This window comes from Crocodylus porosus, unplaced genomic scaffold (assembly GCF_001723895.1).
Source record: "Crocodylus porosus isolate Cpor-Errol unplaced genomic scaffold, CroPor_comp1, whole genome shotgun sequence".
Classification (NCBI taxonomy): Eukaryota; Metazoa; Chordata; order Crocodylia; family Crocodylidae; genus Crocodylus; species Crocodylus porosus.
Window position 1 is genome coordinate 15064664 of NW_017728914.1, and position 23919 is coordinate 15088582.

Genomic DNA, 23919 nt, shown 5'->3' on the forward strand with positions numbered 1-23919 from the left:
CCTCCTTGGCTCCCCAGCATCATCACTCTGCAGGAGCCACTGAACTCTTCTTGTCACACAACCCAACCTAGCTCTGCCACTCACCATGAATCTCCCTGCTTGCAGGCATGTGCCATGGGAATCTCCTTGCAGAGGATTCTCACAAAGTATGTCTAGCTCACTGTCATACCTCGATTCAGGGCATGTGTGCAAGTGGGGGTGTCTACCTGCTGGGGGTTCCTCAACTGACAGGTGGGTGCCCTGAGATGCACAAGCCTCAGGAATCCCCTGCAGGGGCATTTCTAGGACGAAGGTCTGCAAGCAGGTCACAGCAGTGTGTTTATAGGGGGATTCCTGTGGTATGCAATAAGTCAGGGGCAGGCAATTATTTTGGGCGGAGGGCCGCTTACTAAGTTTTGGCAAGCTATCAAGGGCTGCATGACAGGCAGATAAATATTAAATTTTCTAAATTTTTAGGGGCCCCGCAGGCTAGATAAAATGGCCTGGGAGGCCGCATGCAGTCTGCAAGCCGCATTTTGCCCACCCCTGCAATAAGCAAACAGAACAACCATGACTACCTTGGATCACAGGACCATTCTTGGACACTTGGAGCATAACATGGTGCCAAGACATGTGTTCCAACTTATGGCAGCTTCCGGTTGCATCCTTACATACCCCAAATCTGATATTCCCCCCCCCCCGTTTGATTCATTGCATCTACCCCAAGAAATGGGAGACTTTTACTAAATTGCGCAGCATTAAGAGAAAATTACAACATGCCAGGAGATTTATCCTAATCTGGTTGCCTGTGACCTGACTAATTAGATCTGTAACTCAAAAGCAAAGTTTCTTGTATTCCTTTACAAGATAGCATAAGGCCCAAACTAAGCATTTATTTCAGGAATGAACTCAAGGAGAGTTTGCCAAAGAGGCAGCCAAAGGAAGAGGTGCATCCCTATTAAACAATAGCCTAATAACTAAAGCATTCATACAGAAAGACACCCCAGTTTAATATATTTTTTTTGGTCTGGAGGTAGGGTTCAAACATGCTTTTTCAAACTCTCAGCAACGTATTCTACTTACAGGCTAGGTCAGGTGGTAGTATATTGAGTCCACACCTTCGCATAGTCTGCAGCTATGCCTCTTTGCAGATGAGATTGATGAGGCTGGAAACAACAAGACTATGATCCAGTGATTTAAATAGTCAATCAATTGGTAATGGCTAGAAAATGGTATTTAGAGGTTTGCTTTTGAAAATTGGCTTGTAGGTAAAAGTAGATATGCATTAGAACAATGGTTCAGGGCAATGACAAGGGTTAATTGATTTCTAAAAGCCTGTTTGTGACAAAGTTCTTTCAAGGCCCACTGTGTGACAGGCAAGCAGCAAGCAGAGATACGGGCTGGGAAACTGAAGACATGTACCACAGTGTTCCATAACAACCATAAGGGACTCTACCACATTGGCCAGGTCACAGTGCCCAACTGCAGGGCCCTTAAGATTTCTAGTTTTGGTAGATGGACCAGATAAGGAGAAACCAGTAAAGCCCAAATTAGGATGTGTGCATGTGATGGGTTTGTGAAACAAAGGAATATGCTGACAGGACAAAATGTCAACAGTATGACAACCACAGACACACCAATCAGTGATGCAAAGGAGATGGAGTCAAAGGAGAGACACAATACAAAAGGAAGGATTTCACAGCAGCAAAGGGTCCCCCATGAGGCCACCATGGAGAGGGCACACCGCCAGCCCATCTCATTCTCTCACCTCAGTAGTGGTCAGCCTTCAACCTCCAGGCTGCTAACATCTGACATTCAAGAGGGAACCTCAGAGTAAAGCTCATGTACTAGCCAAATGCATCTCAACTCTGTGAATCCTGGGACTGGTAGACAGAGTTGTTTGCATTATTCTTGTCTGCTATCACTGTCTGTCAGTAGAACTGGGAGGTGTGGTTGGTCTTAAGATTTTGGGTCTGCCTGGAACAAGGTATCTGGGTCATAAATCTAGTGCCAACAGTTGGGCGAAAGTACTCCTAGATTCCCATCCCTGCTCTCAGTGCCATTTACACTGTTTAGCCAATACATGTAATATCTAACAGTCCTGGGATCAGGGACTCCCCTCACCACTCCACTGGAGCATCAGTCTGTCAGACTTTCTTTCTGGGCCTATGAATCTTGTACTCGAGGATGCAGCATTACAGGGCCCCTCAACACACTGCATTTATAGTGCAATTAAGGCATTAAGAGGCCAGGGTGCCATCAAGTAGAATATTTTTATGGCTTGTTTGTATGGCATCTTCAGTTGAAGGTGTGGCATGTCTGTGGATTACCTTGGGATCCTGAATCACCTCTGGTGTGGCCTTGAGGATGAAAAATGAGCTGCAGATACCCAGCTTTCAAATGGCCAGTGCAGCAGGAGCCTGGGATCATGATCTTGACTTTCCACTGCACAGTCAAGTGTGAAGTGCCTGACTGAGATTTGATCTCGGTTCCCAAGAAACACATGTCCTGCCATGAACACATGACACAGCAAGAGGCACAAGTGTTGGGATCAGATCCCATGACACCTTTAAATTAACGCGTGCCAGGGGACTGATTCAACAGGAAAGGTGGAGAGTGCCTCTTAGCCTGGTGGTTGGGTTATTCTCCTGGGAAATGGAAGATGTAGATTTGACGTTAAGTCTACATCTTTCTCTGTGGGCGAATGCTTAGGCAAGGATAGGGCATTCTTGAGCTTAGGACAAGGAAAAGTTCATGCAAAATATTCGTTGATCATTGTACTGTTAGTATTTTTTCGTACTTGTGGTTGATCTAAGACTTCAGACTGATTCGTTTTAAAATATTTAATTAAAATATAGCAAAAGCTTACAGCTCAAGTTATTTAAGCCTTATATTGCCTTTTTTATAGTTTCATATAAGAAGTTTTATAGAATGAGATCTTTACACACAATCCCTTTAAAATCTTCCATCCAATAAAGAGAGACTCCTTTATGTTCTCTCTCACTCCAAGTCATATGTTTAAAAATCGAAGGGGTATAAGACTGAAGAGTTTAACATTTGTGCACAACGACTGATGTATTTTGAGAAAGAAACCATGTACTCCAAGAGCTGGGAAAATAGACAAGCCAAATAAGATTTCCCCACCCTCACCTGATTGTACTGAACTTGACCAGAAAGACCTCCTTAAAAAAAATCAATGCCTGAAACATCTTGTCCTAAAAATACTAGTTAGGTGGTCTTTTTTTGTTGATGTGGACCACACTAGAAACTGTCCAGTGATCAACTGTGCAACTTGATTTTGCATCTGTTCTTTGTTTTAGGAGTCGCATGTGAAACAAGACACACAAACAGAATACCTGGATAGTTAAGTAGCTGACACACCAAGACCAAGCCAATTTTGGATCAAAACAGGCTATGTTTATTTCATGTACTACAGCTGTCACCTTTTTAAGCCACCTGTTCTTCTGCAGGGCCATAAATTCCACCTTACACTGTTAAGCACAACAACAAAACAAAGTACTTAAGTAGTTTAGGCTGACTTGACACCACCCTGTTCCACACAGTGAAGAGGTAGCTGACCAGGAACTCTTTGAAGTACATAATTATCCACAGCCTTAGATGTGCCAGGGTATAACCTAGCATACATGGTTAGTTTAAAATCCAGCACTTGATTTTTTATTTTAAAATAAAGTCTTTGTTAAGCTGTTTTGTAAATGTTCATATTTGACCCAACGTACAAATTCCATTTTTCACCACTTTATAGCGTGATTGCTTGAATCTTCACTGTAACATCTAAGTTTCCTGGCAAGTATACATATTTAACTTCTATTACCTGCAACAGAGAAGCTGCAATGAGCACTTGTATTCACTGTTCACCACAGAACACACTTAACTTTACAACTCAGTATTCTATGCCATTACTGAATTCCGACAAGTTGAGTTGCCATTTCACCTCAAACACAGAGGGCAGTTAATATAAAACTTCCAAGGTCTTGTTTTGGCTAAATTCAAGACAAAGTTCCATACAACTATCAACTGAAAACCCACACTCACCTTCCTTAAAAGGAGTTTTGGGAGCAATATTTTCCTTGCTATCATGCTGGAAAGCTTTAGAAGGATCAAAACGCTTGATGCCCTGTATTGCATGTAGTTGGTCTTGAAGATCTTTGTGAGCTTGTTTTTCCTTAGCTACTTGTGTACGCAAGTTTGAAACCTCCTGAAATAGCAAACATGAATACTTTAAAAGGTTTAGAAATACATGCATAGACATATCCAAGTTTGTAAAAGTAGGAAAAAATTAGGATGCTACAGAATACTAAACTTTATGGCACCTGGAAGCTTTAATGAATTATTTACATCCAACAAGGCCATAGCAGTTTAACATACCATAGTTTTTCTTGCCAAAATAAAATATTTGGGGAGGTCCTAGTATTTTACAACACTTGCTAAGAAAATGCAATTATTCTACAAGAGTCTTGTGTGGGGACACATTTATACTAGAGGCCAAGTTGAAATATTTTTATTAAAGGTCCACTAACTCAAAGTAGAGAAATCTCTGGATTAAAGGAATTTATTCCAACTATAGTAAAGCCCTCTCAAGTGGAACTTAACTTTGTGTTAACGAACTTATGTGGAAGTTTTAGGATGCTGAAGTCTACAACAAAAGTGACATACTGGTTTGGGGGAATCAATGTTACGCTTACGGGGCGCTTATCAAACTTATGAAAGCTGGCAAACCTGTTTAAGTTGGATATTTTCATTTTTTAATTTCATAACATGCTTGATTTTTTGCTTTTGATTCTGATGGCCCAGTAGTTTAGCATATGAATCACTTAGTTTGTTTAGTTCTTCTTGGGCTGTACCATGTTCATTCAGGAGGGCATTCTTCTCAGCCTCAAATGCATCTAGCTGTTGCTGAAATAAAGTTGGAGTGAAAGATCTTACAATAAGTGAACTCAACATATTGCTGTTTCAGTTTCAGGTAGAAAATAGTTAGCCTTTCCTCTTAAACTGCAACTTAGTTAAGAAACCCATGATTAGGAAAGGGTTAGCTGCTTAAATTGTAAGCAAAGTATTTAGCTGGGAAAGTACAGATTTCCCCTCAATTTATGCAGTATGTGTTCCTAGAAAACTGCATAAATCAAATTTGCATAACCCAGGGAACCCAGTTTATAATGAAGGAAATAGGGATACGTTCCCATTATGGTGAGGGAGGGAATAAGGGTGAGACTGGGGAAGGGGCGGGGGGAGGGGTGCAGCACAGCCTGTCAACCACTCCTAGGGCTGCAGCAGGGAGCAAAGCAGAGGGAACTCTAAGTGGGTGTGGAGTGGGGGGGTGCAGCTGTTACTGCTACATGCACCCCAGGAGGGCTGCAGGCTGGGGGGCTGCACCAGGCTCTTCCCAGGGGGCACCTGCCCCCAGATGTGCATACAGGACTAGGAACAGGCCGCTGCTGCAGGTGGGGGCCAGCGGCAGCACTGGGCTCTTCCCAGTGTTTGCGGTGGGCAGCGGCACTGGGAGGGGGGCTGCTGCTACCCCACAATTCACTGTAGCCTGCTCCTGCTATTCCAGTGCCGCTGCAGAGCACTGGGAAGAGTGTGGTGCTGCCAACCCCAGCCTGCAGCAGATCTGAGGGTACACACCCCTGGGAAGAGCCTGGTGCAGCCCCCCAGTCTGCAGCCCTATGGGGGTGCATGTAGCAGTAAGAGCTGCACCACCTTCCCCGTCCCACACCTCCACTTTGCTCCCTGCTGTAGCCCAGGGCCTCCGCTTCTCCCCACTCACTCCAGTCCCTGCTGCACCAGCCCGAGGAGCAGCCAATGCCAGCTACCTGCAGACATTGGGCTGCACCATGACGAATCCCCTGGGGCCCTACTTGTCCCCACTCACCCCAGCTCCTGCTGCAGCAAACCCAGGAGCAGCTGACACCACCTGCCTGCACTATGATATGGAGCAGCCTAGGAGCTGGGTTGAGTGTGGACAATTGGAACCCCAGGGGGGTTCAGGACATGGTACAGCCCAGCATCTGCAGGCAGCTGGCATCAGCCACTCCCAGAGCAGCTGCAGGAGAAGTCGGGGCAAATGGGGCCCTGGCCCCAGGGCCCTTTCCCTTCCACCCACAGACTTACCTGCTTGGGGGGGGGGCAGGGACACGGTACCTGTGCTAATCGCATAAGTGTGAATTTACCTCACATATAACAAATTTTGAGTATAAAAAGAGTCATTGCATAAGAGTAAATTTGCATATGCAGAACCTGCATAAAATCAAGTAAACCTGTATTATGCCAGATGAAAGTGACCTAGCATCTTAACAGTTGACTTACACAATGATGCAAAACCTCCAAGTTTCAAATACTGTTTTGAACCAAACCAAGGGACTAACCTGAAAAGGTTTGGTTTTGTTATGCAAGTCTTCATAGAGAGTACGCCAGGTTTGTATCTCTTCTTTCAAGCCAGCTGCCACATTTTCATCTATAGTTTTCCTGAATCAAGATACACAAGGGAATTGTATTTTTGCAGTTAACAGAATGCTGGCTGAGCTCCCCTATAATGAATCTAGTTTTAGGTGTATTACCATAAACTATCTGAAACAGGATTTACCTTGATCTCTCTGCTTCAAGCTGTTTCTTTAACTCTTCAGTTTGTTCTTCCAATTTCTCCTGAAGGTTAGTCATCTGTGCATTGTACAATTCATTAGCTTTTTTTATTTCTGTTTCTTTTAAGGCCAACTTTGTCTGAGCATCCAGAAGCATTCTGGGAAGGAGAAAATGATAATGAACTACTGTCAGATTGTCTCACTGTCTCCTGCCTTAACAGCATTTGCTAAGAGTTGTCTGAATGTTAACACTAGCAGCATTGTCCGAGTAAGCAGAGTACATGAGAGTTCAGGGATACAGTTAGTTCACTCTACACTCTTTATTGCAATAATTCAGGCAGTCTCTCTTTAAGGAGAGAACAAGCAATATAATTCCAGAAACTTTTTAAGTAAAGTTTACAAGAAGGAATGTTCAGCTCAGTTAGCTTTTAACTGAAGTTAGTGCTTTCTGTCTAGTAGTTGTCCAACATTTTAATCAGCTATTAGAACCAGAAATTGCTACCTACTCTGTGGGCCTCAACAAATAGCTAGTCAACTTGGACAGAAAAAGTGTAATTGAGTTATTTATACAAGACAATACTAACATTTTGTTCTTAAAAATCCTTAAATCAAGGCAGCAGGAATTGCTTTAACCTCCATGAAAAGCTAAAGTTGACGCCCAAATTCACACTAGTTTGTTATATTTTAATATGAACTCAGTGTCCATTCTGGCTACTCTGGGATCCATGCTGCACACAACTGCTGCTCTAGCTAGCCCAGGACCCACACTGCGCATGATGCCCACAAGCCCCATGCACCCAGGGTCTCAGACTGGAGACGCATGCAGTGCAGTCCTGAACCAACTAGGGGATGCCACATGCAGCAGAGATCAAGGAATGTAGGATGAGGGCACCTGGGCCCAATTTGGCCTATGGGCTGGCCCTGCGTCGCTCAGTTTGACACCCCTAGCTTAAATGTAGCCTGACCTCAAGCCTTAAACACCGTGAGGCTTAAGTTAGTGTTGATTTACCTACTGTATTTTAAAGCCCGATATTAGGTTCTATTGTAGTATGCCATAAGACTAGATTTAAATTAATGAAAAAGGTTTGATCCACATAAAGTAACCTGAAGTCTGAGGAATGGACCTCAAATTGCAGAAGTTGGATTAATAAAATCATGCTGCTATTTTGAAAAGTTCTAAGAGGTGACAGCAGGATTACTAGTGCCCAGTTCTGCATAGCCAGTAGAAAGGAAAGCAGATTTCACCTGCCCTCTATTTCCATGTTCAGCTTAAGACCCCTAGGGAATTCAGCATGAAAAAAACACCACACCTAGTGCATGCGTGAACACATACACATGGCTCTCACAACAGTGGAGATGCACAGTGAGCTCTTGATGCAGACCACCCCCCAAATCCAGGATGCTCCAGAGGCCCCAGGAGAGTCGAGAACTAGGTAGCAATTTATCTCAACAGATGATGTGGAAGTTCCTAGCAATGACAGAAGCCTTCTGCTAATTTCTGCCAAAAATAATGTGGGGTGGTTATTTTTATTTACAGACCAAACTTCAAGGTTGTTTTCCATTCTCTTGGCCAGTGACTCAGATGTAGTCTGCAGCACTGTCCAGGTTGTGTCTGTTGGAAGCTACATCTACAGCAGGTGGATTCAATATGTCCTTTAAGAGTTGTGGTACTTTAAAGATCTATTTGATGGTTGTATTCTAATACTGGCTGTTAAGACATACATAATTATCACATCTATTTGGTTCAGTAGGTCACTGATACTTTTAATTGTACAATTAAGTTGTGTGGGAGTCTAGCTGTGGCCAGTTTTAACTAACCTGGGGCAAACCGCTTGTTGCTTGTTTGTGAGGTGGCAGTTAAATACTTGTGATGTCTCAGAAAAAAAAGGCCCACTGATCAAGTTATGGAAGGATTTTTAAACTATTGGAAGAGTGTTTATGACTCAACTGCACTGACTGATTTCCCCATAAGTACAGACAGTCTTCTGGATTCTGCATGAAACCATTTTCAGATTCCATGTGGGTCTACCCTCCAACTCCACAGCACAAAATATATGACAGGAGAGCTGTCCAACTTCTGAGCAACAGGGGTCACATGCTGCATAGCCCCCCTGGCTCCTCACTGGCTGCACCAACCTGCCCTTAGGGGCAGAGGCCGGAATTGGAAGCAGGCAGAGAAAGCGGGAACCCAGAGATCCAGGCTGCAGCAAAAGGAAGAGGGACGGAGGGGGAAATGGTGCCAAGGGGATGATGCATACAGGTGGCAAATTAACTACTTGCAGGCTGCATACAACCCACAGGCCACCACCAGGCCTGCATTACAGCATCATTATTTGTGGTTCTTGTTAAAAACAGCAAGCCATAAATACATCATATGTACCTTCCTCAGTTTAAGGAGTATTCAGTTCCATACCTTGCATATTCTTCCTTGGCTTTATCTTTAGCATGTTCTACCTCCTGCAGTTGCTGTTGGGTATCTTGACTGAGTGTCTTCAGTTCAACTACTTTCTTCTGCAGAGATATATTCTCCAGCTGGAGACTAGATATTTCTTCAGCCATAGATAACTTGTAACTAGAATGAAAACAGAATTGCAGTAAGCATGTTACATGAGTCACAGCCTGTAGTTTTCAGTGTTCAAATCTCTTGAGGAAATTAAAAATCCACCATGGGTTTATTTGCTACAATTTTGATACAAGATGTTTTTGAGATACAAGAGACTGTTAGATCTAACAGACTGTTAGAGCTGTAGTAGGCAAGATAGGCAATTATCAGTCCTGTAGAAACAGAACCCTAAGGCTTGGTCCACAATTTTTTCCGGCAGGAATTAGCAGAAGGTCAGGAATTAAATTAACAGTATCTTCTGTATTGAGCTATTACTGCTGTCAAGTTTTATTTCTTCTAAGAGCTGAATGTTGGCTAGAAGACCTTTTGGAAAAGAATCTTCCCACCCCCCATGCACACCAACATTGTATTTTTCCAATTCTCTTTAAGTGCTTCAGGTAAGGTTTAATCTTCGATGGCAGCATGCACAATGAAACAAGTCTAATTTATCATGTGTAACTGCATGCTGAACTAATGTGTTTAGTTGCTCCCTACAACTAATACATTGGCATAAGAGTTCTTATCCTACAACTTAAACCCACAAGCATGTTCTTGTCCTCACTATCTTATAAAGTTTTAAGATGACAATTTGACTGTATATTAAATCATCTTAAAATACTTTGCAACATAAGCAAGTTTCATCTTGCTACCAGTACTTTATTTACTCCCTGCACCTGTAGGGAACAAACCAGAAAAGCTAAGGTTGGCACCAAGCTCAGACTGGCTATAGGAATCAAGGACAATGAAAAGTCCTTCAGATACACGGGGCATCAAGAGAAATAAGGGCAACATTAGACTTCTGCTGAATCAAATGGGGCAGCTGACAACCGATACCCAGGATAAAGCTAATCTCTTCAGTGGTTATTTTGTGTCGGTTTTCCATCAGCCCAAGGGGGTCACCTTGCCTGACAGGACACAGGACTACAAGAGTATGGGTGACCACACACCTACATTTAGTGAAGACCTTGTGGGAGAACACCTTAGGAGGCTGAACATCCGTAAATCAGTGGGCCCTGCTGGAATGCACCCAAGAGTGCTAAAAGAGCTGGCTGACATCATAGCCTGATCATTGGCATGGATATTTGAGAACTTGTGGCACTCAGGATAGGTTCCTGAAGACTGGAAGAGGGCAAACATGGTGCCTATCTTCAAGGTAGGAAGGAAGAGCCAGGGAACTACAGGCCAAATCAGTTTGACCTCAATCCCTGGTAAGATCTTGGAAAAATTATCAAAGAACCCGTCAACAACAGGCTGACAGAAGGTACCATTCTGAGACGGCCAGCACGGCTTTGTTTCGGGTAGGTCACACCTGAGCAGCCACATCTCCTTCTATGACCAGGTGACATCACCTAGATGCAGGGGCAGGGGTAAAGAGTTTGATGTCATTTACTTGGATTTCACAGATGCCTTTGACTTGGTCTCCCATGATGTCCTCAAGGCAAAACTGAGGAATTGTGGCCTTGACAACCTTATGGTCCAATGGCTCAGGAACTGGCTCCATGGTCAGACCCAGAGAGTGATTTCTGATGGAATCATACCATATGGTGACCAGTGACATCCCTCAGGATTCAGTACTCAGACCAGTACTCTTTACTGCATCCAACTCTGGGGTCCATACTTTAAAAAGGATGTGGAGAAGCTTGAGAAAGTTTAGAGGAGAGCTACGTGCATAATAAGAGGTCAAGAGAGCAGGCCATATGAGGAGAGGTTGACAGGCATGGGTAGACATCAGGACCTTGGAGAGCATCTGTTCACCAGGGCTCCCCTACAGAAAACAAGGTCCAATGGTCACAAACTGCTGGAAGACTGTTTTAGACTGGACATAAGGAAGAACTTACTGTCCAAGTCTCCACCAGAAGTGGTGCAAGCACCTACTCTGGACACATTCAAGATGTGTTTGGATGATTATCTTGCTGGGGTCCTCTGAACCCAGCTGACTTCCTGCCCTTGGGCAGGTTGCTGGACCAGATGATCTCATGAGGTCCCTTCCAGCTCTAATGTCTATGAAATCTATGAATGCAGCCCACACTGAGCATGCTTGTAAAACACATGCCCCATTCTGGGCAAACATACTGATGGGAACCTACCACGAGGATAGGTTAAGTGCAGCCCATCCACAATGGATAAGATATTGTATCCATTGTGCTCAGTCCCCTCAACACTGATTTTTTCAACTGTTAGTAAACCACTACAATAAATACTTTTCAACTTCCTCTTCACTCCCACAGCCAAGCAGCACATTTCAATCTCACTTCCAATGGTTTCTGTTTCTTCACCAGCCTTAAATGTCTGGCAAACATCACCAAACATATCTAGATAAGAGGCTCTGTTGCCCCATCTGTTGTCCTATGGCATGTTTATGGATTATTACAGACCTGCGATCGTGAAGTGGAGCCAGACCAGGTGGTCCCACACCTCATCTGCATATACATTTTTGGAAGATTCCCAGGATGTGCGACAAGAACACCCAATTCCAGGCATGGGCTACAGCAGGAAGAAGTTGGGAGAGGAGGCAAAGGGGTAGGCGGAGCGGAGCAGAGGGCAAGAATGGGCCACCTGAGTCCACAGATTGAATTTTCTCTGCTGTAGTAATGGGGGAAAATTCAGGGATACCTTCAATAAATAGTTTCTATGCCTGGAAAAATCATAACACATTCATAAGTTTTCCATATAGAGAATGTAATTATTAGGAGGGTTTGTCTTATTTCTGAGTAAATACAGTATTTGCATCTTGAGGTGAAACCAACAGTTTCCCCAATAAACCACATGTCAGAACATTCTTCATGAGCATCATCACAATGGAGTAATAGCCACTAACAGTTTTATGTTAACGTCTAAATAAGACATGATTTGAATAAAAGAGCAACATATTTTGTTTCAAACTACACAGGAAACATGAGACTTTCAAGTACCTTTCAAATTCAGCAATCTTCTCCCCAAGTTTACGAAGTGTGTTGCTGTGCTCTTCTTGCAACTGGCTCATGGCACTGTTATGCAAGTCACTGATTCTCTGAAGCTCAACATTCTTCCTGAAAAAAGAATTTAACATTCTGTCCCAGAGTCTAAGTTGTACTGGCTATAGGAAAAGGCTTGCTCTTTCAGCTTTCTCTTATACGTCATCCAAACCAAGTTTTACCTACCTGTATATATTGGCACCAAATTTCATGAGTGCAAGCAATATGAAACTTTCTAGCAGTTTTGATTTAAGTTTCCTTAGCTGCTGTTTTAAATTTCTAGTCTGTAGGATGTGGTTCTTTTTACACTGGAGTAGAGTGCTTGTGGTAAAAAAAACCCTTGCTGACAAGTCTGAGTCAACTTGGCTTAAACTCATTCCAGACTTTTCCCCACAACAAAACTCTGCATACAAAAACAGATTTTTAGAGCTAAATGTAGCTCATTAGACTTGTTAAGATGTGTATGTTTGTGTACAGAAACCTTAGATTTCGTTCTCTGCCATTATTTTTCTTCCTCCAAAATTAGTTGGGTCTGACAGTTTAATTTATACCTATTCAATTTCCAGTCTAGAAACCAAGTGGCAAAGAATAAAACTAATTCATGGCGTAACATTTTCCCTGTAAATAAATAGTTTGATTTAGTAAGCATCTCCTATATATTAGAAAAGTAAGATTTTAGTGATCTACTTAGATCTTGTTTACCTGTTGCTCTATCAGGTTGAGTGTTTGACCATGTTTATACACTCACTTTCCAATAGCTTAGTTTAGTATTTCTATTTCTCTGATTAAAAGCAGTTAAAAGTTACTGTTTTCACAGACCCTTTGAGTTTTGCTTTTATCTGTGCTAGCTCTTCAGCTCTGGATTTGCTCTCTTGTTCCAGGTATTTCACCATCTTTTCAGCCTTTTCATCCTTAGCATGCAGTTTATCCAGCTCATTCACTGCTTCTTCTAATTCTTTTTCTAGGAGTTGTCGCTCATTTGTCGCCTCCTCTTGAAACTTGAGCAACTTCTGGTGCACAGAAGCAGAACACTCCTGCAGGAACAGAGTGCATAATTGTAGAATCTACCAGTTTCTTACTAAGCAAAATTTATCCATCCACATTATGTTTCATGCAAAGATAAGCTCTTATCCTAAACATAGACAAACTGACATAGCTAACTACTTTGCTATAATTATGATACTGTAACATCTCCGGAGAGGTGCAACATCTCCAGTGTTTCCAAAATAAGTATGATTCCCTTCCAAGTTAGCTATGCCACTATAGATATGCTGGCTAGTTTTCCATACATAGACAAACTCTAAATTGCCAGTATATTTGGTCCTATGTTTTAAGTTTAACCACCAGAGAAATTCAGTGCTTTCCATTACATGAGATCAGGTCCTTATGTGGTCTACCTTCTCTTGTTGCAGCAGAGAACAAGTGTCCTCCTGTTTCTGTTGCAGCTTTTGGTGTTCTTGCTCCTCTAAATTTAGTTTCTCTTTCAAGCTTTCTATTTCAGCAGTCATACTTTGCTCTTTCTCTTGGTTCTCAGTGAAGAGTTTCTCTATAAAAAATAAGTTATCAATATATCAATCTTAGAGAAATAAAGATTTGTGCCCTATATGCCTGTTAGTGCAGTCTTGAGGTTCTGGAAGGACCCTGTAGCCAGGTACTAGTTTCCTACACTGTCCTGCTTCTTGTTTCAAGCAGACTTAGTCTCTTGCAGGATGATTCATCATTCCCACAAGCCTCAGATCAACCTGCCCTTACACCAGATTCCATAGCTGGAACAGGGGAATCCTTCCCATGTCCAAGAGGACTCCCCTTGGGGTCATTCCAATGTCTGAGTACCCTCTACAAAAGAGGCACATCGGGAATATCCCTTGTTTCAACATTATATTTTCCCATTGGCAAGCCATAATACAAGAAAACAGCAAAAGGTTTTATTATAGAGAAGAAAAAAATTCCCATTTCCACCCCCCCCCGCAAAAACTACTGTAATTGTTGTTTTTTTCATTCTGCCTCCAAACTAAGTGGTAACATGTCCCACCTTCTTTCCAGACTACTGTAGTCCTTTAAAGCAGTGGTTTATCAACCTTTTTTTTCCCCACAACCAACTGCAGGGAGAAGAGCGCAGCAGCAGCAGCCCAGGGACAGGAGAGCTCCCAGCATGGGTCGTCTTTTGTGTGCGGCACCACTAACATTGCCCCCGCAACCCTGATCTGGGTCACAACCCATGGTTGGGAACCATTGCTTTAGTCTTCTCAGCATTTCTAAAGATCAGCTTCCCTACTGACTCTACCAGCTTTAAGCCAGGGACCTGGACTCCCCTCACAAGGCAGAAGAAAATCCAAAGACATCCCTTGTTTAATAGCATCCTCATACCTAAGAGATTTCTCCTAAGGACCTCCAAGCCACCCTTCTTCCAATATTTTGGTTGCTCAACCCAATAATACACTTTTACATGCCTTATCGATTTTACATGCCAAACGATTGGCCAATGATACTTAACAGCATCCTTTGTTCATTAGGCATGCACGCCACAGATTTTTGACATGTACATAACTAACTGTCAGCAGTGGTAGCAATTTCTCAAACATTTTTCTAGTAATTAGGGAAGGCACTCAGGAAACTGTAGATGACTGAGGAAACTGAGCTGAGATCCACCTGTTTGGCTGCAGAAGTGACAAACAGCACCAGGATCACCTCTTTCATCCTGGAATTGTCAGATCACAGCTCTTTCCCTTTGTCTCATTTATGCTTCTACAGTGAGTTCTCTCAAAATGATCAATACTTTGTCTTACTTTACAGTACCACTGAGGGGGATTCAGTGCTTGAGTCTCCCAGGTACTGATGGTAATATAGTATTTCTTCAGATTATGCTTTCAAGGTGTCCCTGAATCTCCTCTCTTGCCCATCTCTATTAGCAGTGAGCTGGCTATAATTTCTTGATTAAGCTATGATACAGTTGCAACAATGGTTACGCATGGCATAACATAACCCATACAATGGTATGAATTTTACAAGTGAATACAGCTTTTTTAAAATCTAATGATAAAACACCAAGCACAAAGTTGGTTAAATCAAAATGAGACCAAACATCTCAGCAGGAAAGAGCCCCCAAATCATTTTTGCATTTGAAGTGCGTTTGTGACACTCCCCCTTCATAGTAGATTTAAAACTACTTCCCCCTACCTGGGCTAAATGAGGCTTTTCTCATCTGAAAATTCCTTCACCCTAAGTTTGAGAAGACAATATTTATCATTAATGATAAGGAACAAGGAAGCTTAAAGATACCATGGAAATCTGCCTCAGAAGATACTGTGATATATGGGAATGAGGAATTATGAAAATGCTGTACTGTGTTGTTGCTTAGAGAATGAGTCTCAATCCAGCAGCTACCAGATCAGAATTCTGGTAGACTGGGAACACTTAATTTATGTGGAACGAAGAGCAACTACATAGCTACCCATACTTCCTTTAGCAATCCTTCCTTGCATTTTACCTCCTGCCAAGGGAATATATTAGTTCTTGATAAAGAATGAATACTCATTGGAATCGGCCTTTATGTTCAAACTTGAATGTAAAGAATATTTTTTTTTAAAAAGGAGCATTAGAAGCTCACCAGATAAACTCTAGTTAATTTTGATGCGCAAGAAACTGATGCCCCAGCTCACAACACATCAAACTGAAATACCTTTTTCTTGTTCAAGCAGCTGGCATCTTGCACCTACTTCTTTACTGAGTTTAGACAACTCCTCCTCTCTGGCTTTAAGGGACTCCTTTAGGATTACAGTTTCCTGGTCCTTCTGCAGTAGCATCTTCTCCATATGGACAACGTCTAGTTTGTACTTCTCTGCCTCTTCTGCAATAATGCTGTAGGAGAAAATCCAGATGTTTATCACTAATGCATTTTTTAAAATGTTGTTTATGTACTGGCACAATATGCAACAGGATGGATTAATTTAAATCAGAACTAGCAGTTGAACTAGAATTTAGATTAAAAACCCTGTCAGTTGATTTCAGTCAATTTTAATTTTGTTTTTATATTTGCATTTTGGCTATTTTCCTCAGGACACATTTTTAATTTGGTAACTATTAAGACATGCTGACTTATGATTACGTACATCAGCTATAATGTATTAGTATATCATGTTAAAACACATGTTATACACATTTATTTAAAGCAGTTATATAGTTGAATACTTATTCAGATCCTTATTTTACATTTGCATTATGTTAAAAATGGCAGCCAATTAATTTCTTAGTTCTACTGAATTCACTTGTGATTTGTACCAAGACATTTAGAAGGAACTGAAATTCAGTTAATTTTAATTCACATCTTTAAGTTTTCAGTTGCCTTAAATGTATTCAGTAAGAAAGATATCCAGAAAATCTAAATCAAGCTGCAGTTAAGGCTCCTTATGATTTCAATTAATTATTTCTATACTTCAAGACTTGTTTTAGAACCAACAGGTCTCATCTGCTCACTGCATTGTTATTCAGAGACTAAAAAGAAAAACAGGTCTTTATTTTTTCAGCCATGACTAACCTAGTGGAAGCAAAATATTCTCTTTTCACTCTGTATGCAAAATAGGCAACTGCAGGAGTTGATTTGCTTGAAACAAATTTGGATCAAGTATTTGGTTACTGATTTTTGTTAGCTATTTCTTGACCTAACAACAAATACGCACATTTTAAATAGCTAAGCCATAACATAGGTTGTCATAAAGAAACAAAATTATTTTAAATGAAACCAAACTGATTTATATCTATCTTGTTTTGTACTATGATGCTACACCTGTTAAGTCCAACTAACTAAGCTATAGAGTTGATACCTCCCTCGTTCCCCACCCCAGGGAAGAAGAATCACAGGTTTTACAGCATTCCTCTACACCAAGTTGTGTGGCAGCACTGAGTTATACCCCTTCTCCAATAAGACTAGATCCATCTCAGATTTACATAGATCCAAGTCTGGACAAATGCATGAAAGCACAAAGCCCTGTTCTACTATCTCTCCGGCTTCCTAGTAATGCATCTTTGTTGCTTCCAAAACTCATACCGTTACCCCTTGAATAAGGGTCATGAAAATGAGATGGTTTCCCAGCAGGTCAAGTTTCCTTGACCTAGACACCAAACTCTTTCTAGCATAAGGAGGAAACTGAATAATTTCTGCATAAGTAATACTGAAGAGAAGAAACTTTGCTTAAGTCAAAATATTTCAACATGTTTAAAATTCACAAAACTAAAGAAAAGGACTAAACTTTTCATACAATTATTTGATGATCCTTTCTTATGGAAGGGAAACATATGTTTATTTTTTGTGCAAGTTAACCCATTTACAAATACCATTAAACATTTAGTCTCAAGTCTTTAAATAATGCTTAAATTTTGTTGATATTTTACTTGTCCAGCCAGACTCTAAGCCACGTAGGTTTGTTACCTGAGTTCTGTAATATATTCCAAGAGTTTCTCAGTATCAGACTTTTCTTCGATCTTCTCTTTCTCAGAGGCAGATCTGAAATAAATGTAGATAGTGTACATGTATGACAGCTGTCAAATATTTAGGAGCAGCTCAAAGCTCAAGACAACTTATGACTAGAGCATTCTCTACCTATGCATTTCTAATATTATGGTAGCCAAAAGATCTCACACCAGACTACATCTACAAGGACACCAAAACTGGCATGCATTCAGAATGTGTTGGGAGTGACAGAATTTCTTTTCTCAAAGTCAGGCAATACTCAGAATGCCTGTGTACATTCCCTATTTTACTGAAATGGTGGCATATGGTACAATCAAACAATTCATGCAAAGTTGCACAAGAAGTCAATAGCTCAGCCACATATTGAACTTGGGGTTGGAAGGGACATCAGGAGGTCATCTAGTCCAAACTCCTGCTCAAAGCAGGACCATCCCCAAATAGATCATCCTAGCCAAAGCTTCATCTAGCTGGGTCTTAAAAGGCCCCAAGGATGGAGATTCTATTACCTCTCTGAATAACCTGTTCCAGTGTTTACTACCTTCCTAGTAAGTCATTCTTCCTAATATCAAACCTGAACTTTTCTTGCTGCAACTTGAAATCTCTAGTTTGGGTCCAGTGCCTAACAAAATTAAGCTATCACTCCTATGTAACCACACATGCTAAGCTTGCTTTAACTCCTGCTGACAAAGGGCTACCTCTATTATAAAAAAAAAAATTACTAGCACGATACCTCTCTCTGTGAACTAAAGGTACTCTCTCTCTATATGTGAGAGTGAGCAAGCCAGCCTTTAGTTGACAGAGAAAGGTATTGTGCTAGTAAAGGAAAGGATGCTTTATTTGATATGAACTGGAAGACATAGTGTATACATAGGATATACAATATTTTGTCCTTTAACAAAAAAATCAAGATGAAAGGGACAGCAACTGTCAAGTACGAGTATGTAAAAATACACCTACTATTAAAATTAGGCCCACCCTGAATTGGTAGGGGTGCACAGAGAGTTTTTCGCAGCCAATACTGATAGCCGATTTTTAAGGAGGCATATTGGCTGATACCAATATGATTTCCAATACCCAGCCTGGCAGCTGGTAAGACTGGTATGGTGGAAGGGGAGGGGAAGGGAGGGTGTGGGACTGGGACAAATGTTGCCCAGCCAGGGCAGTTGCGGCACGGAGCCACAGCTCATTCAGCACTCATCCGGCAGCTCTTGGCACTTGTCTGGGAGGGCGGGGGGTGCACGTGCCCCTGGATCTGCACAGGGCAGGCTGGTGCTGAGCCAAGCCATCTTCCCAGTGGGGTGGGGCTGCGCTGGGAAGGGGCTATGGAGAATTTGTGGCTGCTGCCCCTTCTCCCCCTGTAACCCCTTCCCAGACCAGCCCCCCCGGAAGAGCTTGGCACAGACCCAGCCCATCCCATAAAGATCTGGAGAAATGCACCCGCCAAATGAGTGGTGGGAGCCACCACACCCATGGCTCCCAGACTAGCAGTGCACAGCGATAGGAGCCGGTCCCCTCCTCCCAGCACCCCCCAAACCATGGCTGTGCCACACCCGCTCGGGCAGTGCTTTCCCCAGCCCCTGCCCCACATCCTCCCTCACTGTGGGGGCCTTGATCTGCCTGCCAGCCCCTTCCCTCCTCCATCCCCTTCCACCACACCAGACTTACCAGCTGGAGGCAGCTCTCCAAGCCGCCAGGTTGTGTTCCTCGCCGCCAGTGTTATGCTGAGGCTGTGCGCATGCACAGGCCATTTATCAGCCAAATTATCATTGGTCTGATATGGCCGATTTCTGATATAAAGAAAACTTACTATATCAGTGCTGATCCGATATCAGACCAATGCATCAGTGCACCTCTATGAGTTTGTACAACTACTCTTTTGGTATTAAGGTAATACAATTACTAGCAACTAGTCAAACTCCCTGGTTTGAGTATCTTTACCCCCAAGAACAATTTCTGAATGCCAATTTATTGCTTACATTTGCCATATTACAGTCCCACCATTAAGTATAAGAAACAGCAATCTGAGTGAAATCTGAAGATAATTATCTTTTTTAATACTTACAGTTTTTCTTTCAACTGTGCTACTTTTCCTTTAGACTGCTCTAGATTCTTCTGGGCTGCCTGTAGCTTCATTTCCATGTCTTCCTGCTTTGCAAGTACATTCTTTAAAAAGTGAAAATAAAAACAATTATATATTGATTAATAGATGTAAAGGAATTTACATGCATAAAATGTAACCAGCAAGTTACATTACTCAGGTACAGTAGAAGCTTATCTAGCTCACACCAAATGCTATTCACCATTATTCAGAATTTAACACTAATGAGAACTGCCTATAGCTGTGCCAAACTGGGACTTCTAACTCAAAATGCCTATGAAGCAGCAGGCATCCATTAACAGTTCCTGCAACATATGGAAAAAGTGACAAAAACTGTCAAACCACCAGGCACAACTTATCCTGGGAAGTAGCTAAATACAAAGAAAATCTAAGCCTCTACACTACCGGGATTCCATTCTTGCTTCTGGTATAGATTGCATTGAAAATCTTAGGAAACTAGTTAAACTGGCTAGTTTTACAGTTTCGTATAGAAGAGTAGGGAACCTCCTCCTGCAAGGGAGTTAGAAAAGCCTATCACATTCAAGTAATGTGTAATTCATTTAGTCTACAAGTCGCACTGTTTTTTTGTTCCAAGAGGGATCAGTGTCAGCCATTTCATTACTGTAACTTACCTTATTCTTTGCATCCATTTTGGTCCTGAGTTTCATCAACTCCATGCAAAGGCTGCTCATTTTCTTCTGTGTACCATCTTCTGAGAACTTGATTAGAGATAACAGGGAAGTGTTTAAGTTAAAATTAAAACAAATTTACATGTTCGTTTATTAGTCTTCTTCTGCATGTAGTCCCTAGTACTGATGTCCCACTAAGACAATAGTTAGACACATTTCTTGCTCCTAGCTTTTTCCAAAGCTGGCTTAAGCTGCAAGTGAAGAACAGCACATAGTACAATTGCTTTAAAGGGCAAGCCATGAGCAAATGGCTATATGGTTATAAAGTTTTATAGTATTTCTCATTTAAGTCATGCAATGTAATGAGAGAGTTCTATGAAAGTTTTTATATTTAACCAAGTCCATTTTTCATACTGAACTTTGATAGGAGTATATCACCTTGTGAGGTCCCTTTGAGTGCTACTTCCCCATGATTTTAGCTAGCCCACATTGCTGGCACGGACCTTGCTGTTAAACCTGAAGCAATAAATTCAGAGTATTCCTAAAACCAGAGTCAACACAAGCAAGTAATCAATCCTGATGAGCGACTTTCATTATAATCAGCAACATTTTTGTCTGGATTGCCAAACACATCCCAGCCTCCACCCATGCCTTGACTCGGCATGCCAAAGGCAGGCAGTGAGGGAGCCAAGGGGTCCGGTCCTCATTGCTGGTGGCAGATGCATACACACCTACCTGCAAGCTGGCAGCAAGGGTGAGGCTGGAGTTGCGCTGCCACAGGTCCTTCCTGGCTATGCATCCCACGGTACACGTGTGCAGCCACTGGCGCCACAGAGGTGGTACCAGGGCTCTGGACTCTGGTGCAGCTGTCTGAAGCCTGCCCACCACTGCTGTAGCTGCCCAGAGCCTGGGAGGCTGCAAAAGAGCTGCGCTAGGCTCCAGAAACCTGGCTAGACTCCAGTGGCAGCTGCATGGAGCCTTGGGCCACACGGCCAGGAAAGGGCCCGGGGCACACTTAACAGTACTATTGTGTGGCACCCCACTGCATCCTCAAAAGGATCGAGGCAGCCCAGGGTACCGTGGCACCGACTGAGGATCACTGGTTTAAAAGAAAGTGGGTGAAAATCCTAGCTCCATAAATCCTGAAGTGTAGGGCAACTTTCTCATGTAATTCCAGTGGAGCCAGGATTTCATTTGCTACTTTGTAACCTTATACCTGCCCTCCCTCACCTCTACTTCATGATGAACTCTGCCAGCCTGCTGAAAAATAAAGTATTTTTTAAAAGTATTCATGGGACGTCTCATTTTTTGGAATGCAGACTTGTTATACACCTGCCCCACAGGCTCAATAACACCTAAAATACCCCAACCTTGTAACTGGGATTAAGGTACATGAGAAAAACAAGGACAAGTGAGTGAGCAAGCACAACAGAAATGTTAAGTTAATTTTGTAGTCTGCATTAAGCTCCCTTTAAATGTGTAAAACGTTGCTGCAAAGGGGAGGATTTAAAATTGTTCTTCATGTGCAATGGGAATAGGACAAGTAGCGATGGTCTTAAAAATTGCCACACGGAAGATTTAGGTTATCATGAAGTCCTCTCCAAGATAATCAAGAACTTAAAAAGATTACCTACAGAGGAGAAAGATGAGCAACTTCCATGAATATTTTAGTAGAGCTGATCTTGCCTAAGCACAGAGCAAGAGACTAGATGACCAAGGTCCTTTCTAGCCCTTTGTTTGATTTTGCTGAAGTTATTAAAATTCCTACTGTGTTGCCATGTAGTCCATTCATACAAATGTATGCTTCCGTTTGTGAACTCTTCCACTTTATACTCCCCATCTAAGAGATAAGGCCCACAGGCAGAAGAGACTCAAACATTAACAATGCTTGTGATATAGATACAGATTCCTGGCATGGAAGTTATTACATCTAAACAACTGTCCCATATAAACAAGCAGCTACTCAGTGGTGATGCGGAGGGGGGTGCACATGCATCCCCCTGACAGCCAGTGCTCCCTGTTTAGGTGACGGGCAGGGGAGGACAGGAGAAAGTGCTGGTGCCCCCCTGACAGTGCCAGCTGGCGAGTGGATGCGAGAAGTGCTGCCGGCACTTCTGGGAAGCATGAGTGGTGTGCCCAGTCAGCGCAATTGGCTGCAGGGGGATCCCACCCCCCATCTCCGACTGGCTGCTCCACGGGCACGTGCCCCCACCGACTCAGGAAGCACCAGCTGCCCATGCAGCTACTTATTCTACTTACTTTTGATTTTAGTAGTTCATTGGTTCTTGTTAGCTCAAGAAGTTGCTTTTCAAGTGAAGCAACATTAGCCATGAGAGATGTTTTCTCGCGGACTGCAACAGTCAATTTTGCTTCAATCTTTGTGAGATCCTCCTCTAGAGCTAGAAGCTTTTTATCCTGCTCTCCACGTTCTTTCACTAATCCACGAATCTAAAAAGAGTTATTTCTTAGTTATTTTTTCCACAGTTAATATTTCCAGTTATGCTTGTTTTGTTCTCATTATTCCCCAAGATATATTCGTTTTTACTGTTAAAAAGATCAGGTAAAGGACACAGAGCTAAAGGCACTTCACTTGTCTTTAAACTCAATAGATTGTATATCCTTTACACTTCAGTAGCTTGGTTTTCACTATCCAGATCATGAAATTTATTTCACCTAGTAAAAATTTAGTTAGTCTTGGCAAAAAACCTACAGCATGGGCCAAAATGCACATCTGGAGCAAGTGGTAGGAAGACATTCTTTGCTCATGACGTATCAGATATGGCCTGATATTAATGGGAAATGTTTTACTGCTCCCAGCCTTACCAAATAATTCTGAAGAGATCTCAAGCCTCAGCAAGTGAATATTACATAGACTAGAAGCCTTTGAGTTCTCTAGAAGAGATTTCAGCATGGGATTCATTTCCATTTATATGAAAGGCTAGTTGCAAGAGGCAGCATCTCAGAAGGCTCCAAAGAAAATTGAAGTCAGTGTTCAGTTGATTTGCCCCATAAGTAGTTTTTACTCAGAATTGGTAAACATTTGCTCAGGAAATTATATGCAGCAATTCATCAACTACTTTGAATTTAAATCAGATGTAATGGTAAATAAGAGGTCTGTCAGTAGTTTTTGTTTCTTACATGGCATTCCATTAATGAATACACACACTATGCTCCCTCCCACCACATTCCCTCTTAAGTTACTTGCTCATACCTCTCTCTCTAGCATCTTCTGTTGTCTCTGCTCTTTCATAAGGGCAGCCTTCTTTGCAGATCTCAGGACTCCACTAACTGGCTTTGGAAAACAAGGTAAGTTTGAGAGGATATACAAGCACAGCCCCACCAGGGGAGACGCCTTGTTGGACCTAGTGCTGGCCACGGATGATGACCTAGTGAGGGGGCTGCGGGTGCTCGACCACCTGGGCAACAGCGATCATCACCTGCTGGAATTCACCTTCCAGCGCAAGGTGGCAAAGGCATGCAGTAAGGCAGCGGCCCTAGATTTTAGGAGGGCAAACTTCAACGAGCTAAGGAGGATAGTTGGAGAAGCGCTGAGGTCCCAGAGGGGAGGGGAGCCAGGTGTCCAAGGAGAGTGGT

At 42.4% G+C, this 23919-nt stretch overlaps 1 protein-coding gene across 1 annotated transcript in view; it reads right to left on the minus strand.

The window, feature by feature from the left end:
* Positions 1 to 3422: 3422 nt before the first annotated feature.
* HMMR (hyaluronan mediated motility receptor) overlaps positions 3423 to 23919 on the minus strand; it is a 24667-nt gene continuing 4170 nt past the window's right edge. Inside the window, exons 4-18 of the mRNA XM_019534876.1 lie at positions 23537 to 23617; positions 22585 to 22773; positions 20329 to 20415; positions 19661 to 19761; positions 17557 to 17631; positions 15811 to 15989; positions 13529 to 13677; positions 12951 to 13165; positions 12090 to 12206; positions 8989 to 9147; positions 6581 to 6733; positions 6363 to 6462; positions 4717 to 4893; positions 4027 to 4195; positions 3423 to 3811 (exon numbers count right to left, since the gene is read on the minus strand). Coding sequence (XP_019390421.1) covers positions 3798 to 3811; positions 4027 to 4195; positions 4717 to 4893; positions 6363 to 6462; positions 6581 to 6733; positions 8989 to 9147; positions 12090 to 12206; positions 12951 to 13165; positions 13529 to 13677; positions 15811 to 15989; positions 17557 to 17631; positions 19661 to 19761; positions 20329 to 20415; positions 22585 to 22773; positions 23537 to 23617 — 1965 coding nt within the window. The 3' untranslated portion in view covers positions 3423 to 3797. The remainder of the gene's footprint in view (positions 3812 to 4026; positions 4196 to 4716; positions 4894 to 6362; positions 6463 to 6580; positions 6734 to 8988; positions 9148 to 12089; positions 12207 to 12950; positions 13166 to 13528; positions 13678 to 15810; positions 15990 to 17556; positions 17632 to 19660; positions 19762 to 20328; positions 20416 to 22584; positions 22774 to 23536; positions 23618 to 23919) is intronic.